The 18,510-nt window shown below is 41.3% G+C and overlaps 1 protein-coding gene across 1 annotated transcript in view; it reads left to right on the top strand.

Annotated features, from left to right (window-relative positions):
• GFRA1 (GDNF family receptor alpha 1) overlaps positions 1 to 18,510 on the top strand; it is a 150,124-nt gene that overhangs the window by 89,129 nt on the left and 42,485 nt on the right. The window contains exon 4 of the mRNA XM_064464231.1: positions 1,299 to 1,638. Within this exon, the coding sequence (XP_064320301.1) occupies positions 1,299 to 1,638 (340 nt within the window). The remainder of the gene's footprint in view (positions 1 to 1,298; positions 1,639 to 18,510) is intronic.

The following is an 18,510-nucleotide window of genomic DNA, read 5'->3' as shown; positions in this document are numbered from 1 at the left end:
TCATATTTTCCTGATGTGGAAAAAAAGGAAAGGTTGATGTCGTGATCTGGGAATGGAAGGCAGAGTAGTAGGAGAATGGAGAAGAGTGGCAACGAGTTGTAGAAGGGTCTTGGAATGAGTTTTTGGGAAAAGGTGAAAGATCTAGAAAAAAGCTTTTTTTAAAAGGGACTTAGAGATTTTTAGATTGAGATGTCTTATCTTTGCCCATCAACCCTAAGAGGTTGCTGCAGAGTTTTAGATATTTGCAAAATGTTTTGTTCAGCTTGAAAATTCTGTAGCAATGGGAAGTTAATATATTTTCTTGGATCTGTGATGTTGGCCTTCCTAATATCCAAAGCAGCTTTATGATTATTCTTAACTGAATTTTGTATTCTAATGCCAGTTGCCTTCTTCTTCAAGCAAAGCATGTATTGAGTTTTAATATCTGGGTAGTGTATTGCAAAATTAAATGTGTAATTATAGTCTTAACTTTTATCTGAGTTTAATTTTTTCTATAGTTTCTTGTAGCGTATGCATGCGTGACAGACACACATACTCCTTGTTTTAAAATGTTTCTTTCACAGCCACTTTTTAATTCTATATCAGCTTTTCAAAGCTTGTAGACTTCATAAAACTTCCAGGGTTCAGGTGGCATCTATAGATCTTATAACAATGTCTTTAACTAATCATGGAGCTTACAGGCCTTGTGGGTGGCCTTAGAGAGCTCACAATTGTGGGGCTGCACCTGCTTGCATTTCTGTCTGGGTGGGCTGGTTTTCTACCTCAAAAACTGTAGTAACAGGCATGTGGCTTTTATGTTCTGCAGAGTGCACAAATTACAATTAAATATTGTTATCCAGTGGAGATGCTGAATGTCGTTTGTACTGTTCAAGGCAAAAATAAAAATGTCAGAGCTTTTCAAAACTGGACTAAGAAGCTCATATTCTCACTGTGTTCTTGTGTGATGGGCCAAACGTATCCCTTGCAATTTACCAGCAATTTGAATAGCTTTTTAGTGAGGCCAGGTCTTACCCAATATTCATCCTGCGTGTCTGCTACAAAGAAGACGAAGTACAGCCTGGCCAGTGTAATCGTCATTTATTTGCCAGCATTCTGATTTTAAAGCATGCCTGTGCTCTTGTTCACTCATTAAACCATTACCCTAAGAAACATAAGGATTGGTCACAGTTTCTGGCACTGAGAGTTTTGTGTGTAACAAATATATAATCAGGATCTCATTAACAGTGAAATAAACACAAACATCAAAACACCATATAAATGTGACGCATTTCTTACTGCTGTTGTGTTGTTTTTTCTAGTGGAGCCAGTACTTTCAAAGGGGAACAATTGCTTGGATGCAGCAAAAGCTTGTAACCTAAATGATACCTGCAAGAGGTTCAGATCTGCTTACATAACCCCCTGCACCAGCAGCACGTCTAATGAAATCTGTAACAAGCGGAAGTGTCATAAGGCCCTCCGGCTATTTTTTGACAAAGTTCCCCCAAAGCACAGCTACGGGATGCTCTTCTGCTCCTGTCGAGACGTAGCCTGTACAGAAAGGAGACGGCAGACTATTGTTCCTGTTTGTTCATATGAGGACAGGGAGAAACCAAACTGCCTGAATTTACAAGAATCCTGCAAGAAGAATTACATCTGCAGGTAAGATAGCACATGGCAGGGGAGTGATTAATGAGGTACCAGAGAGAACTTGGTACTGCTGGATTTGCCAGGACTAAGGGTCAGAGTATCCACTAGGGAAAAGGATGAGTCAGGGAAAAAAAGCAGTCGTCTCTAACATCCTTAACAGAATAATGAAAGCCTGCACCTTTTTACAGTGTGTGCCTTCTCCAAAACTGTTCACAGCTACTCCCTCGCATTATGGAGGAATCTTTAAACCCCCAGTATAATTTTTACAGATTTTTATTGGAAATATTTTCATTAGGTGTCTCTATGAAATGATGTCTCAGAACGATTTTTATGTCCCATTAGTGAACAGGTGAAACAGAATTATTCATTATAATGGGATTTATTTTCATTGTAATCGTGTGTGTGAGCACTAATAACTGTGAATACAAGCCACATGTTGGACTTTATAAATGGTCGCAATACACAGATTACTCGTGGATTTCTTCTTCATTGCAAAAAAAGGAGTCCACATTTGTAGACTTGATCCCACTATCTTCGCAGAGCTGTTTTAGCCTTGGAATCATTTTATCTCCCCTTCCCTGACAACAGAACTGGGCTGATACAACTGGAGGGTCATTGGGTCACTGACCTAATTCCCAGCCTCTTTCCTCTGGGTCTTCAGCCCGGCGAGGCAGCGCAGAATGCTGCTTCACAGGACAAGCTGGGTCCTTTCGCCTTCACTAAGCTCCTTGCAGGTTGTCACACAGCGATTATTCAGTGGTGTACAGGACCTCCTCTGCCCTTAGGAAATGCTTTATTCCTCCTTAGCATTGTGTATGTTTATGTTAGAACGTTGTTGTGCTAATGTCATATTTACGAAGTTAGTCCGAGAATCTTGCTCACTTCTAATGTGTAAATTCCTTGTAGATTGTGCAACTCTGTGAATTAGCAAGCAAGGAAATAACTACTATTGTAAAATGTCAAGGACACTGAAGACATGGTATAAATCTTAATAAGTACTTGCATATGCCTGGTAAAATATTTACTTTGAAATTTGTTTATGAGATCTCCACTGCTGATCTTAAGTGTTTAGCCATAGCACCTGAGACGTGCCTGAGTGCTGTTCAGAGGTGAGGAGGTGAGAAGCACCCTACCCTTGATGGCTCAGGGGAAATCTGGAGCCAGTTTCCTGCTGACCCAAATTAGAGCAGATTTAAGTGAAAGCAGGTTTCTCATTTCAGTCCAGTAAGTTGCATTCATCACCTTCATAGCTGATGCTATTGCAGTTTATGAAAGCTGGATTCATGTAGTCTCAGAACCACCTGTTTCCATTTCAGTGTTGTGCCATTGGTCTTTTTGCTTTTATATATTGTCTTCCCTATACACAGGCCCTGTTAATTAGTAAACTTACAGTATCTTTGCTGTGTTCTCTGCCAAACTTCCAGTGTGTTACTGTGCCAGTGAATCAGAGAGAAGATTTTACAGGGAGACTTCTGGCTGTAGTGTTCAGGAATTAGTTAAATTAATGCCATCACTTCTCTCATGACTGTGTTTTCCTTTAGTCAGCTTTGATCTAATGTTATCTCAGCAGCTAAGTTTTTAATGGCATTTTTGCTTAATTTGACTTCACGAGTCTGGTGCTGTGCTTTCTGCATTGCAATGCTGCAGAGGAAAGCTTAGTAAAATCTCTGCTCCAGTTGCCCTAAGTTGCAACCAGCACTGGGGTGAAAATGAATTTCTTTACAGGTTCTTCCTGTGACTTCTTTTGCTTTAAAATGTCAAAATTGGAAAGTTTGGACTCTCCCAAGGCTCAGTGAGACATGGCTGTGAGGGCAAGGGGCTGCACTGTTACAAGGGAATGGTCGAGCAAATGCCTGTGGGGTCTGGGGCAGAGTGGTGTGTGCAGCACTTAGGTTCTATGCCTGGAGGTAAAGCAAGTTTCATGTGTTGCTGAGAGTCATGTCACATAGAGTGTTAATACCTCCTGGGCTCTCTCAACTGCTAGTGTATTTAATACCTTTCCTCGCTAGTGTCTTGGAGAGAAGGAATCATCAACAGACCTATTCCAGCCTGTCCATAATACTGTGAAAGACGTTTTGTCTCTGTGACTTGTGCACTTAGAGGGAGTTGGTGTGGTTTGTTCCCCTTATCCCACAGCAAAACAGGGACTTAGGCAGGGGCGTAGAGAAAAGGGAGATCTCCTCCCTGCTACTGAAAGTATTGGCACTGATAAATATCAGTCTACAAAGGAATTCCAGATATGTTTAGAATAATTAAAAGCATAGTCAGTAGGCATATAATTCTAACTCTGATAACTTCTGTTTAAATTTGAAATCAGAATGAGTATCTAAATGGAAAAATAATTTGAGAATATGTTCTGCCTACTGTGAAACCCAGTCATTTAGAAACTATTATTTGCATGCCTATTACATCTATTAGAGCTTCTTCATAATGCTAGTTACAGCAAAAGGGACAAGTTCTAAAGGGTTTCTGAAAGTACGCTTACAAATGGTTTACAAATGTTGCGTATTCAGAAATGCAAGATTTGAATCTGCCCATACTCTGTATAAAATATCAACTGGACCTGTGCAAATAAGTATTTAAACATCCAGTTTTGGATGCTCTTTAAAACCTTTGCCCTGGATGCATATATCACTGATATGTTTTTGAAACAAAGTTAAGAGCAAGGAAGCGATTTGGCCAAACTGCAGGTACCACTAACTGAGATGGCACAATGTTTTGCTTATTTTTTTCTTTTTTATTCATTAGTCTATCTGTTATATAACATAAACTCTCTATCAAGGAAAAAAAGAGACCAGAAATGTCAGGAAATGCAAATAAGTTCTGACTTATGTAAACAGCCCTAATTTTTCAACTTCATCAGAACACTGAATGGTTCATTTTCGTTATCATTTTTCTGCTGCCTCTACTTGTCTTTGAGACTGGATATGGACTGGAAACTCCTACTGGAGTCTCTCAGAGATGCCTGTCAATGCTCACTGAAAAGTAAAAAAAAATGATAAAAAGAAGCCATCAGAGTTTCTTTTTTTTTAGAAACATAATCAAATCTTCTAAGGAAAGTCAATATAGTGTCAAAAACTTTAATCAATGATGTTACAGAATCACAGAATCACAGAATTCCAGGGGTTGGAAGGGACCTCTGGAGATCATCTTGTCCAACCCCCTGCCTGAGCCCTTGTCCTGTCATTGAGCACTATTGAAAAGAGCCTGGTCCCATCATCCTGACACCCACCCTTTAGATATTTATAGGTATTGATGAAACCCCCACTCAGTCTTCTCTCCTCCAGGCTGAACAAACCCAAGTATCTCAGCCTTTCCTCAAGGGAGATGCTCCAGTCCCCTGATCACCTTGGTAGCTCTCTGCTGGACTCGCTCAAGCAGTTCCGGTTCCTTCTTAAACTGGGGGACCCAAAACTGGACGCAGTACTCCAAATGTGGTCTCACTAGGGCGGAGTAGAGGGGGAGGATAACCTCCCTCGCCCTGCTGGCCACACTCCTTTTAATGCACCCGAGGATACCCTTGGCCTTCTTGGCCACAAAGGCACATTGCTGGCTCATGATCAACTTGTCCACCAGCACTCACAGGTTCTTCTCATCAGAGGTGCTTTCAAGTAGTTTGGTCCCAAGCCTGTACTGGTGCATGGGGTTGTTCCTCCCCAGGTGCATGACCTTGCGCTTGCTTTTCTTGAATTTCATGAGGTTCCCCTCGGCCCAACTCTCCAGCCTGTCCAGGTCTCATTGGATGGCAGCACAGCCTTCTGGTGTACCAGCCACTCCTCCCAGCCTGGTATCATCAATGACCTTGCTGAGGTTACACTCTGTCCCTTCATCCAGGTCATTGATGAATGTGCTGAACAGGACTAGATGCAGCACAGACCCTTGGGGAACACCGCTAGTGACAGGCCTCCATCCATACTCTGCTCCATTGATCACAACCCTCTGAGCTCTGTTGTTCAGCCAGTTCTCAATCCACCTCACTGTCCACTCATCCAACCCACACTTCCTTAGCTTGCCTATGAGGATGCTATGGGAGACAGTATTGAATGCCTTACTGAACTCAAGACAGACAACATCCACTGCTCTCCCTTCGTCAACCCAGCCAGTCATGTCATCATAGAAGGCTATCAGGTTGGTCAAGCATGATCTTCCCTTGGTGAATCCACGTTGACTGTTTCTGATAAGTTTCTTGTCCTCTACATGCCTGGAGATGACCTCCAGGATGAGCTGCTCCATCACCTTTCCAGGGACGGAGGTGGGGCTGACTGGCCTAAAGTTTCCCGGGTCCTCCTTCTTGCCTTTTTTGAAGACTGGAGTGACATTTGCTTTCCTCCAGTCCTCGGCACCTCTCCTGTCCTCCACAACTTTTCAAAGATGATGGAGAGTGTCTCAGCAAGAACATCCACCAGCTCCCTCAGCACTCACGGGTGCATCCCATCGGGGCCCATGGATTTACGAGAATCCAGTTTGCCTAGGTGATCTCTGACCCAATCCTTCTCAACCGATGGTAAGCTTTCCTTTCTCCAGATTTTTCCTCTCTTCTCTGGGGGCTAAGATGCCTGAGGGCCAGCCCTAGCAGTAAAAACTGAGGCAAAGGAGGCGTTCAGTAACTCTGCCTTCTCTGCATCCTGCGTCACCAGGGCCCCTTCCTTGTTCAGCAGTAGGTCCACTGTATCCCCAGTCTGCCTTTTACTGCTGATGTATTTAAAGAAGCCCTTCTTGTTATCTTTGATATACATTGCCAGATTTAATTCCAGGTAGGCCTTGGCCTTTCTCGTTGCATCTCTGCATACACTGACAACATTCCTATACTCCTCCCAAGTGGCCAGTCCCTTTTTCTACATACTGTGAACCTCCCTCTTCCATTTGAGTTTCTCTAGAAGCTCTTTGCTCATCCCTGTGGGTCTCCTGGCTCCTTTGCCTGACTTCTTCCTCCTGGGGATGCACAGATCTTGAGCTCAAAGAAAGTGGTCCTTGAATACTGTACAGCTCTCTTGGACTCCCCTGCCTTCCAGAGTCCTAGCCCATGGGATTCCTCCTAGCAGGTCTTTGAAGAGGCCAAAGCTGGCCCTCTTGAAGTCCAAGGTTGTAACCTGACTCGTAGCCCTGCTTCTACCTCACAGTATCCTAAACTCGACCATCTCATGGTCACTGCAGCCAAGGGTACCCCTAACTCTCACATCCTCAACCAGCCCCTCCTTGTTTGTCAGGATAAGGTCGAGCGGCACATCTCACCTCATTGGCTCCTCCACCACCTGCATCAAAAAGTTGTCCTCGATGTCCTGCAGGAAGCTTCTGGGTCACGCATGGCTCGCCGTGTTGCTTTTCCAGCAAATATCAGGGTGGTTGAAGTCCCCCATGAGGACCAGGGCCTGCAATTACGAGGCTACTTCCAGCTCTCTGTAGAAGGCTTCATCAGCTTCCTGTTTTTGATCAGGTGGCCTGTAGCAAATGCCCACAACTGTGTCGCCCATATTTGGCTGTCTCTTAATTTTTACCCACAAGCTCTCAACTTGTTCTCCTTCCACTCCAAGGCAGAGCTCGATGCATTCCAGTTGCTCCCTCACATAAGGAGCAACTCCCCCACCTCGCCTTGCTGGTCTGTCTTTCCTGAAAAGCCTGTAGCCATCCATGACCACATTCCAGTCATGCGAGCTATCCCACCATGTCTCTGTGACTGCAACGAGATCATGGCCCATGGCCCTGCGACCGCACACAGACCTCTAGTTCCTCCTGTTTATTCCCCATGCTGTGTGCATTGGTGTACAGGCATTTCAGAGAGGTGCTTGAGCACACAGGTTTCTCTGGAGGGGTGTACAAGGACCCACTACAGCCATGCAAACCCTTGAGATGGTTGGTCTCCTGGTTGCCATTGCATAAGGCCACCACGGCACCTTTATCACTGCTCAGGTTGTCCTGTCTTATTCCCCCATTGTGTGTGATGGCATTAGCATTGACAGTTTGTCCCCCCCCACCCCAAGCTCCTCAGTTTAAAGCCGTCCTCACCAAATTTGCAGCCTGCTGCCAAAGATTCCCTTGCCCCTTCCAGACAGGTGGAGTCCATCCCTCCATAGCAGCCTATGGTTGTTGAAAAATGTCCCATTGTCATAAAAGCCAAAACCGTCACGTTGACACCAGCCATGTAACCAGGAGTTGATTTGTATTATTTTGCCTATTTCTAGTGGCCCATTTTTCTCCAACAGGTAATATGGAGGAGAAGATAATCGGGCACCAATATTTTTCACTTGCTTTCCCAGAGCTTTATAGTCTTCCTTAGTTCTGACCAGACTTTGGCTTGCAGAGTCATTTGTGCCCACGTGGAAGAGTAGCAGAGGACAATAATCAGTGCTTTTGACAAGTTGTGGCACCCTCTCAGTGATGTCTCGGATCTTAGCTCCCGTAAGACAGCAAACCTGTCGTGAATAGTTTAAACCTTTGAGGAACCTCCTGATCACTTCAGCCACCAATTAAACATCAGAAAGTTGACATATGTGTTTTTAAAATATCATTCTGCTGTAAATGCAGGGCAGTGTGTTTCGTTTTTGGCACTATCACATTCGACAGTATTTCAAAAACTGTTTTCTTTGAGTAATGAAAGTGTGAGTCATTAGTTTGCTCTTTTTGATAATCTGTGTTTTGAATTTGCATACTTCCTCTGTCTCCTGGATATGTTCAGAAGGCACTGACCAGAATGATAATAATACAGACACATTATTTATTAAAAGAACAGTATCAATCCAGTCATGTGCTGCAACGATCTGAAAAGAAAGGTAGCATAAAATGAGGCATCTTTTGTTAATATAAGAATCTAGTAACAGCATGTTCCTTCTCCTCCCCAATTACTATATTCAAAATGGCTGGTCACTGAGGCTCATTTTTAAGGTGAAATAGCTGGAGAGTAGTTCTTGACTAATTTCAGAAGACAACTGTTTAGACCTTTTCTTTTGGCTAAAATAAATGCTGCCCTTAATGTTTTGCCTTTAGTTATGTGCAAAGCACATGTTGCTGGCTACAGGTATTTGATACTGAAAATAAATAAAAAAAAAAGATAAAATGTCTGCATAATATATTTAAATAACTTTTCCTCATGGGATATCTGAAGGATAATAACGAAATATCCTACTAGGTTTCAGTAGATAGGTCATCTTCCTGAAAATACAACACAGATGTTTTCAGCACTGTGTATTCAGAGAGCTAAATCTTTATAAAAGTGCTTTCGTTGGTGCATTCTTACCTCTTGACCAGTTTCTGGCCACCTATCCTATCCAGTCTCAATTTTGTTGCAACCGTTGACTCAGTTCCACATGAAAGAAATCTGCATCTACAGGTATAAGAACTGTGTGAAGTTATGCAAACATTTTCATTAGTGTGTAAAAGAGTTCATCCACAGTAAAAGCTAGAACAAAAGCTCAGCTGCTTTCTATGGTTCCTGAAAACGTAAGAAACTTGCGAATAAATTAATTTTCCTTCTTTATATTCTGTTGAACATATTTAATGATAATTTACCTTGGAAAGGGAGTCATTTCATCTGTGCTCCTTTTCCATAAGGCATGTGCAAATCTGCAATTGCTTCATACCAACATCAGTTTGTAAAAGTGGCCTCTCTGTGTCTGGGCTGTTCCTCAACATCTACCGTTACTGACCACAAACCCTACACGCTCATGGATAAGATTTGCCAGAGGAGGGGGTGGTTCATCATTATAGGCAAGTCTGTGATGAGATGTTATAAATATGCAGTCAGCCTTTTTTGTCCTGTTATAAGAGAGGGGGAGCCCAGCATCTTGTATTAAGAGAGCTTTCTTCAGTTACTACATTAACAAGTAGCAGGGAGGAGTGCACTAAAGGGATATGTGGATTGAGGTGGAAGAGGGGATGAAGAAATATGCTCTTTTCCTCAAATTTTCTATTCCTTAGACTTCTTTTCATTTTTCTCACTTTCTCCCTTACTTTTTTATCATGCCTCTTCCCCTTGCTTATTCTCCTTTCATCTCCTCTTTCCAGATCTCCCAGTCATTATCTGACTTTCACCACCTCTCTTCCACATTTGAATTCTCTCTACGGCCGCTTACAGCACCTCCTTACCTGCTCCTCTGTGTGTTGTTCTTTTCCTCCCTCAATATCCTGCCACAGTCCAGTGATCATCTGTAATTCAGCAAATGAGAGGGAAAACATAGGTGCTACCTCCCTTTCTGAGACTGGTAGCTTATATTGGTTACAATTCAGTTGGCCAGCTACTAAGCTTGACTGCTCAGTCAGACTGGCTCTAGCTTTATGTTTTAAAAGGACACTTAGTGTATATTTTCGTGAAGGACACAGCAGCATTATACAGTTCTGTATCAGAACAGAGCTGGATTTGCATCCCTCCGGGGTATTTATATCATGTTGGCACTCAAAGCTGCCTGGCAGCTCCTTGAGATGATTGTTTTGCTGTGGGTATGCAAAACCAGGACAATCACATAGTTATTGTAATGTTATTAAGGATGTTAAAACAGGGACACTCTTGATTTCCAGAGATGTGCAGGCTATGCCTATACTGTATATTTGAAGACTGAGTCAGGGAGTGAGCAAAAAACCTCGTGTGCTGCCTGACTCACCCTGCACTAGACATAGGATGTCTGCAGAGTTATAGGGCTAGCCTGAGCTCAGGCTACCTGCAAATCCTCCCTCTCTCTCTGTGCATGACATCAGGAAAGCTCCTGTGTCTGCAAAATACCAAGGGGGATAGGAAAAATTGTAGTTACCTTTTGGCCTATATACTGTAGCATGCCCACAAGCTCATGTCACATCTATAAACATAGACTGAATTTGAAGAAGAATGATTTTGTATATGTATATGTATATGTATATATGAGTGTATACATATATGTATATATTGCTAGATGTATCATATTTATTTAAGTGAAAAAAACCCAAGTATTAATTCATTTTAATGAATTAATAGTGAGGAATGTTCACAGTTCAGAAAATTTAAAAAATGGGATCTGGGGGGAGGTGCGACAGAAGCTGGTGTGCTCTGCAGAGGAAAAACAATAGTGTAGTGGAGTGTGTGTGGGGGGAATTGCTAGCCTGGAAAAAAATATTAATGCAGTCTCTGCAAAATAAGCAAAAACCCTTTCAAGTCAAGGCAAAGTAAAGATAGAAAATGCTGCAATATTGTATTATTTTCTTCCCTTCTAGTCCTTTACATGATTCATTACATTGCTGTCTCTCATTAGCAGAGTAAAACAGACAGAGTATTACTCTCCTCTCCATCCCATAAAAAAAGGCAATTTTAAACTTTTTCCCTCTGAATAAAACTCCAAACAAATCAAGCAGTTCCTCCTTAAGACATATCCATAAATCCCTTTGGAATCAAAAAAATCAGAACACCCAGCAAAACAAGGCTGCTTTGTCCCTGTTAAAGTGTAGATGGATCTCATTCTGTGGTGCCAGGATCTGCTTGGCCAATCCTCATTTGTACTCTTTCTGTTCTGCTTAAGAGGATCTTGAAGATTAAAAGCTTGGTGGGTGATTGACATTTCTCCGAAAGAAGCAAAGATGCAAGGATATAGTCATTAGCTTTATTCCTGCACCCAACTTTCACATTGCTTTGTGCTTTAACAACAAAGAAAGCCTCATGCACAGGGGGTTTATGCTCCAAGAAGCAGTAACTAGACAGTATCTTTAGGCTCAGGTCCTTTGTCAGGCAAGCTTGAAACATTCCAAGCAGCATCCCTTCAGTCAGCTAGAACCTCTGCTGATTCCTGAAACCCAGTTTCCACAAAAAGGGAGCATAATTCTTTTGTGCCCATTATCTGTAAAACACAAGTTATGCCTCAGCATTGTCAGAGCTGTTTGATTCAGAAGACTTCTGTTTTGCATGGTGTACCTTTGGCAGTATCCCTGACGTGGCTGAGGTCCTACTAGTCCTTTCTGGTTACTTTTAAGGTTAAGAACAAACTATGGCACTGAATATTCATTACTACCTGTCTACAGGGTTGAAAAAGTGAAAGAGGGAATAAAGTATGTGTGTGTGAACATACAACAATCATAAAATAAACTTGGATAAAAATGTTTAGGGTTTTATAGGCCTTATTTAGACACCCTGACTTCTACACCAGTCCCTTTTTAGTCAAAATGATCCATCAGGCTGAATATCACAGCCACCAGTAAACTAGCTCTAAGAACTTGGGAGCACTTGTATCACCCAAATGTGGTCCTTCATCTCTATGTATCATTTTGTCTAGAAAGGCTTGTTTTGTTATTCTAAGTGAGAAAGGAAAGGTGCCTGTATAATATAAGAAATAAGAAGACTACAGATAGAAAGACAAGGCAGGAAGGGGGTTACAGCAGAGCAAATGCGACCCATTTTGTTTTGTTCATTTATCGTGGGGGAAAGATTAAAATACATATATTAATGAAGCAGTTTCACTCATGTTTAGACAAAAATATTGAAATCCAGGAAAGTTAAATTTGGTATTAAACTTCCATAGAGATCTAAACTTGGAGCTACTCATGTTCTCGCGAATGAGCAAGCACTTGATTGCTTTGCTGGATGGGGTTCCAGCAAGAGTACTGCTATCTCTGATTTGTTGAGTTGTTAGTTGAGAGATTTTTGTAGAGAGCAGGAGTTTAGCATCCACTGGTTTGTATGAGTAGTTTCCACCCACTAATCTGTTAAATCTGGTGAAGGGAAGATTTTTGATCCCTCTTGAGGTACAGCCAGTCACATTTAGCTAACTTGATGTTTCTGGGGCAAAGAAAGGGTGTATGTATCACAAACCGGCATTTTCTTTAAAAAATAAAAATGTTTTCTCATTTATCTCAAACCATGTATATGCTACAGGCAAGAAGCTGCTGTGTGTTTAATGTGAATAACAGAGCTATTATATCAAGTCCATTCCCAGTATGCTTCCTCTGACATCAGTGACTTCAGTGGATTTATTCCAGGGATGAATCTGGGTATTCCTGTTCTGTGTAGGTAAATCTTCAGGCAGTGCTAATTAAAAGAGTGTCAACTGATTTTACCATTCCATTATGCTGGACTTTGTAAATGTTATTTATATCATTCTACATCAGGCCCCTGTGAGAGAATATTTCTGGTGGCAGTTCATCTATTAAAATATCTGCAAGAAAATGTAAGCACTGGAACTAAAAATAAAACTTAGTTTCTCAACAGAGCAAGTGACAGCCACATGCATATTTTCAAATTTTAGCATTTTAATGTTTACTGAATAGAAATTGCATTGTTTTCATTATGTTTTAAGCACTACCATGTTACTGATGGAGCAACTACTGTTAAGTGGAAACCAGATGTAAATGTATCAGTATCCTCAAAGACTTCTTGGCAGAGGTGGTGGTTGTTCCCTATGCTTTGATTATCTGCTGGTTTTAAAACAAGTGACACAGAAAAAGTTTTCTGGTGTGTGTTTGCTGTTGAGTATAGATTTTCTGTGTGAGCTGACTGTGACCCTTGCCTAAGATTATTAACAGATGACCTTACATTCACGTTTGTGCTTACACTATATTTGTCCAAGCACATTCTATAAACGATTACAGCGAGCTTTTATATTATAAAGCACATATGACTAAGACCTCTGTTCAATTAAAACTTGACCGTATCATTTGAATATTCAGTTCACGTTCTGTTCCAATTCAAGCATAAGGGGTTGAACAACAACAGGGGTTGTTCTCTTAGTTACGATGCTCCCTTTTCTAATTAGGCATTGTGAAATGCTAGAGATACATCTCAGTAGCTGGCCATCGTGCAGCATTGCAAAATATTCTTCAGAATGGCCAATGTCTTTTGGAGCAACTTCTGTAAACATCTGGATATATCAGAGGCTGTCAGCTGTCAGCCTCAGTGGCCGTGTTCAGGTTTTCTTGATAGTGGAGATAAAAATAAAACTCCTAAGACAGCCACATCATCCTTAACTGGCAAATATGGTTTATTTTCCAGTCTTATACTACAGATCAGTGCTTTTTGTACTAGCGTTATATATCCATATAGCTTCTAAAAAAAGTAAAACATGTTGAATAAGATCAGTGCTATATTGGTTTGTTAGCGCCAGAACTTGTCGACTTGCTGTTTGACAGGGCTTGTTTTGTGTGTGGAAAAAAAGGGTTCACATAAAAGAAACCCTAATCTGCTTTTATCTGCTCTTGTCCCGATTTTATATTTGTTGTGTTGCTCCTGAAGGCAGAACAGTTTTTAGAGTAGCTTCAGGATGAGTTTCAGTGATGCTGGCTGCCTACAGACGCTGCATGATTGAGTGCAAGGACACACTGGGCACCTTTTCTTTCCTTCAGCCAGGTTTCTGACAAGGGGAAACAGAGCTGTTCCCTTCAGGAATGCCGCCACACATACCAGAGTGCCACTGAGGGATTTTCCTATGTAAAAAACATCCCTACATAAGCTTAGGAAACCTGATGATCCAGTGAATCTGCCAACAGAAACTTTTCTCGTAAAGAGAGAAACTGTATTGGACTTAGATTATTTTCTGTCTCCAAACTCCACAACAGTTTCATGCTTGAGCCAGCAATATTCTATTATAGTTTATTTGAGAGGTTACAGAGAATATTATTGACATGAACATCCTTCTCAGGTACTTGGAACCACATCTTTTCAGTGTGCACTCACGATATAGTTGTTAATAAACACCTAAACATCCAGTGACACACTCAAGGACCTGCAGTAGCACTAATTTCTTTGGCTTGCTTTTTGAGAGTGACAATGTTTTTCTTAGGTTTCCATCCTGTAATTCAAAGATACTCCTGTCTGCCCAGCTAATGAAGTGAGAACAACTCTATCCGTAATGCACTAGTTCTTTCCTGAGTAGCATGCTATCAAGAGACATTAGCCCTCCCGCATAACCTCCAAGAGTCCAAGAGGCTTGGACATCTTTAAACATGACAATCATTTATATTTAGAAGCTTCAAATTAAAGAGCATAAAGGAAATTAAATAAAATGAAAATATACAAATTCGTGGTACTCAGAAAGCAGCTAGTGGGTTTGTTCATGTTATTGGAGAGTTTTTGCACAGACAGACAGACTAAATAGAAATCTTACCAGCATCCTCTGACAGAAATCACAGACTGACAGTTCAGCCTATAATTTTGTAGAAGATTCTCAGAGAAGTGTTTTCTTTGCAGCCGAGAAGACAGAGCACATTATGCATGCTTAAAGTCAGTGCAAGGAAACAGAGCCCCACAAAACATATTTAATATAGGTTTGATTTCCTGTGGAATGCTTTCCAGATGTTCTCCCAAACAGGCCTCTAAAAAATGATGTGAGGTAATTTTTTTGCAAACAGAAAGAGAAAATTCTGGTTTGTGTCACTGCATCTGAGAATCACTGTTCTAATTCTTTATTGCATTACCTTGTGCTCAGGATTTGCACTGTACTTTTCAAAATTGGTTTTATTATACAAAAGGTCAGTAGTATAAAAATATTTATATTACCCAATTGCAAATAAATCATACTTGTTTAGAATCACATTTGAGCTTAGTCATTTTCCTTAAACCCAAAGGAGACCTAATATATTAAATTAAAATTACTCTTATGCATGATCTTGAGTCGTTTAGGGGATTTAACTAACATTGATAAACTATGAGATTAGTGTTTTGTTAAGTTCTTTCGATTTTCTGTAGCAGACGTGTAAAAAGATCTAACAGGTCTCTAGCAGGTGATGTGAGAAAAGGGAAAGGATAATATTAACAGAAAACGGTATGTAACTTTGTTTCGCTTTGCATAAAATACAGTAATAAAACATGGGTGTGGGGTATGCTTATTTTAGAGCACTTGTTACTCAGAAAAATTAGTTTTGTTAATAGAAGAATAGGAAGAATACAATGTTTGAACTGTTAATTTTAAAATATAGATATGCTTAGGTAGAAATAATTTTAAATTTGCATGGCTGAATTTCTAATAGTTTGCTCTCCATTATCTGGGGTACTAGGTGTCTAGGTGACCTCTGGTAAACAAAAAACCTGGATAACATGCATACTGGCAGGCATGATGGGGAAGACGGTACTGACAGACAGCTAGCCAGTTTGGGTCAAGTGTGGGTGCTCAGCTGGAGGAGTCAGCTTTGGTGGGCTGACATGCCTGTGCCTGATGCTCTGAGCAAGCATTCGTGATGCTACGGGGTATCTGAATGACTCTTGTGTGGCCTCTGGTGTTTGTTTCTCTATCCAGTTATTCCGCAATCCAAATAGGCTGCCTCTGCATAACTGGGGATTGTCTGTATTTTACTTCCAGATGAACAACACAATTTTTAAAGATAAATCAAGTCCAGAATCAAATATTTGCTTGGGCTTAGTGTGCTGGTCATTTAAAATAACAAAACAGAAGCAAAACCAAATAAAAACCAGCTTCTTTGGGTTAGTAGTTGGTATTTGGAGTCGAAGTTCCTGTAATGGTTTCTACCAGTGTCGCAGAAGATTTGGATCAGCTCATGTGAGAGAAACTGTTTTCAATATTCAGGTCCTGGGAGCCAAATGGTCTGCTATCAGATCTTTGCTTTTTTACCCCTCCTTCCCACTTTCTGAAAGGTACAAATGCTGACCTGCGTGTCAGGGCACAGCGTGGGCTGGGGCCTCCCTGGGGTCTGTAGGGACCGGGCTGGGACGGGCAGGGCAGAACCTTGCAGGCAGCACCTGTCCCACCACCCCAGCCAGGGAGCGGGGCAGCTGGGGGCAGCCCTGGGCGTTGGGCACCTCCCTGGGGATGGGCTGGGACATCAGCCCAGAGGTGGACTTGGCTCGGTGGGGCCGTGGCTGGGCAGGACGGGGCAGGGGCGCTGGAGGCTGAGGCCTTACAGCATCACTGTAGGGGACTGGAATGGGGTCCTGGGCCATAGGCTGGGTAGGGGAAGCCCAGGGGATGGGCAGGGACATCAGTGCCTTCAAGGATTTGATGCTGTCGTTGTTTGAGAAGGAGGGTAGCAACCAAAGAAAAACTAACCATTTTTCCGGAAAAAAAATAAGGGAGCTGCTGTTTAATAAATACATGTAAAAATGACCATTTAAAAAAGCTGTCAAAATTTATAGTTGCTTGCAGATGTTCAATAGTGTGTGTGCATAACTAAGGATGTCTGAGATGTATTAATATGACGCAGCTCCAGTGTCTGTTAATGACAAAAAAAAGGGTCAAAACTATATTACTAGGTGCTGGGAGGGTCATCTCTCTTGTGATGGAGCTGCGCTGAGGCTTTTTTCAGCTCACTGGTTGATAAAGTTTCTTATGTAGCCTTTGCCTCGTTTTCTTGCTGCCCACTCACTGTGTGTTTATGAAACAAAGAGAAAAAGAAAATCTCCTCCAACAATGAAGCCATTAGTTTGGTCACATACCAAGTGCTTTTCCCACTATTGCATCCCAGCAGAAGTAGCACCACCCAAGCTATATAGAAGCTATTTGCAGCTACAGAGGAGGATATTGCATGTGACCCCCACAAAAGAAGAACAAGTTATTTTGGCTTGGGTTTTTTTTCTATAATGGTGTCATTTATCACTATGACACATATTCATTGACTTAGTCTGAATTTTTTCAGTGTCAGATTTATACTTCTTTTCTGGTTTGAATATTGATGCAGCACTTCCCTTACGTGACTATACCGTGTCTGCCAAATGGTGTCTAGACACTAAAGCAGCTTTGACTAATTAGCGTAGTCACCCCAGTCACTCATATTTGGCGTTTATGTACTCTTTATGTTACTGCTCTTGTGCCATAAATAGGTACCTAAACACAAGCAGCAGCGTAAAGAGAGGTGGCAGTGAGCATGCCCAGGCTTCACCTAACACCACCGAGGTGAGCGCAGCGGACAGCAGCCGTCACTCCCTGCCTTCACTAACGGGGCAAGTAGGTATAACCCCTCACCTGGACATCACAGCGTATGGGCGTGCAGTCAGCGGGAGATCCAGATTCAATGTCATTCTTGGTCTGAAGATCACCACTGCTAAGGCAAGGCTAAGAGAGATTTCTCTCTCTCAAGGCTCAGCCCCTGTGTACCAGCAACTGAAGATGTATACAGCCAGAGACAAGATAAATCAGCACCTGCCAGCCCAGTAATAATGATACTTCTTGAGGAGGGCTCATGGCTAGTTTGTAGAGCTGCTTTCCAGTTGGCCATGATTTACACCAGATTCAAACTAAAAATGCATTTTTAGAAATTTTCTGCAACTTCATCATTCATGAGGCTTTTAAATATTGCACCAGTACTGAAGCTGAGTTGATGAACTTTAAAGAGGGAGAACTGATAAATATCAAAGATAGTTTCAGAACATCAAAGAAATTTACAAAAAAGTTACAAAACTTTGAGAATAAAAACCAGTGAAAACCTAATCAATGTTGCCTATGCAATAGGCTGTGCTAATCTAAAATTAAATTGCCTCAAAAATTATATGCAGATTAAAAACAATACTGCTATTAACAAAGCTTATTTGTAAGCAAAATTTGAAAGTTTTGATTTATCCTGCTGAGTATTTGAAGAAACACTATAATAAGGAAAAAAACCCAACTTTGTTTTTTTTGTGTTTTTAACAGTTACAAATTACTTCACCGGTGCTAATATAAAGCATAGAAGAATAGCATGTTTGGGATTTTTTTTCTCTTCTTCTCAGAAAGGCTGCTTGTTGTTTGAGCAGATTTTCTTTGAATTTTCCAATAGGATTATACTTATTTTTTCAGTTAGTGGTATACAAAATATTTAAAGTAAGCTTTCCAGAAGATCTGCAGTTTACTTTGAGGATATTTTCCAGGACTAAGATAGGACTCATTTAATTTGTGCGTTTTTGCCTTACAAAGAAAGGAACATTTTTTCTTTCAGGGAAGAGGATTTCTGTGTGGTTTCCTTCAGATCCTTTTTTTTTTTTTATGCAATGGAAGGGGAAAAAATCATTAATGCTGC

Source organism: Phalacrocorax carbo, chromosome 12, assembly GCF_963921805.1.
Source record: "Phalacrocorax carbo chromosome 12, bPhaCar2.1, whole genome shotgun sequence".
In the NCBI taxonomy this organism is placed as follows: domain Eukaryota; kingdom Metazoa; phylum Chordata; class Aves; order Suliformes; family Phalacrocoracidae; genus Phalacrocorax; species Phalacrocorax carbo.
This window is presented reverse-complemented; position numbering and strand designations above follow the sequence as displayed.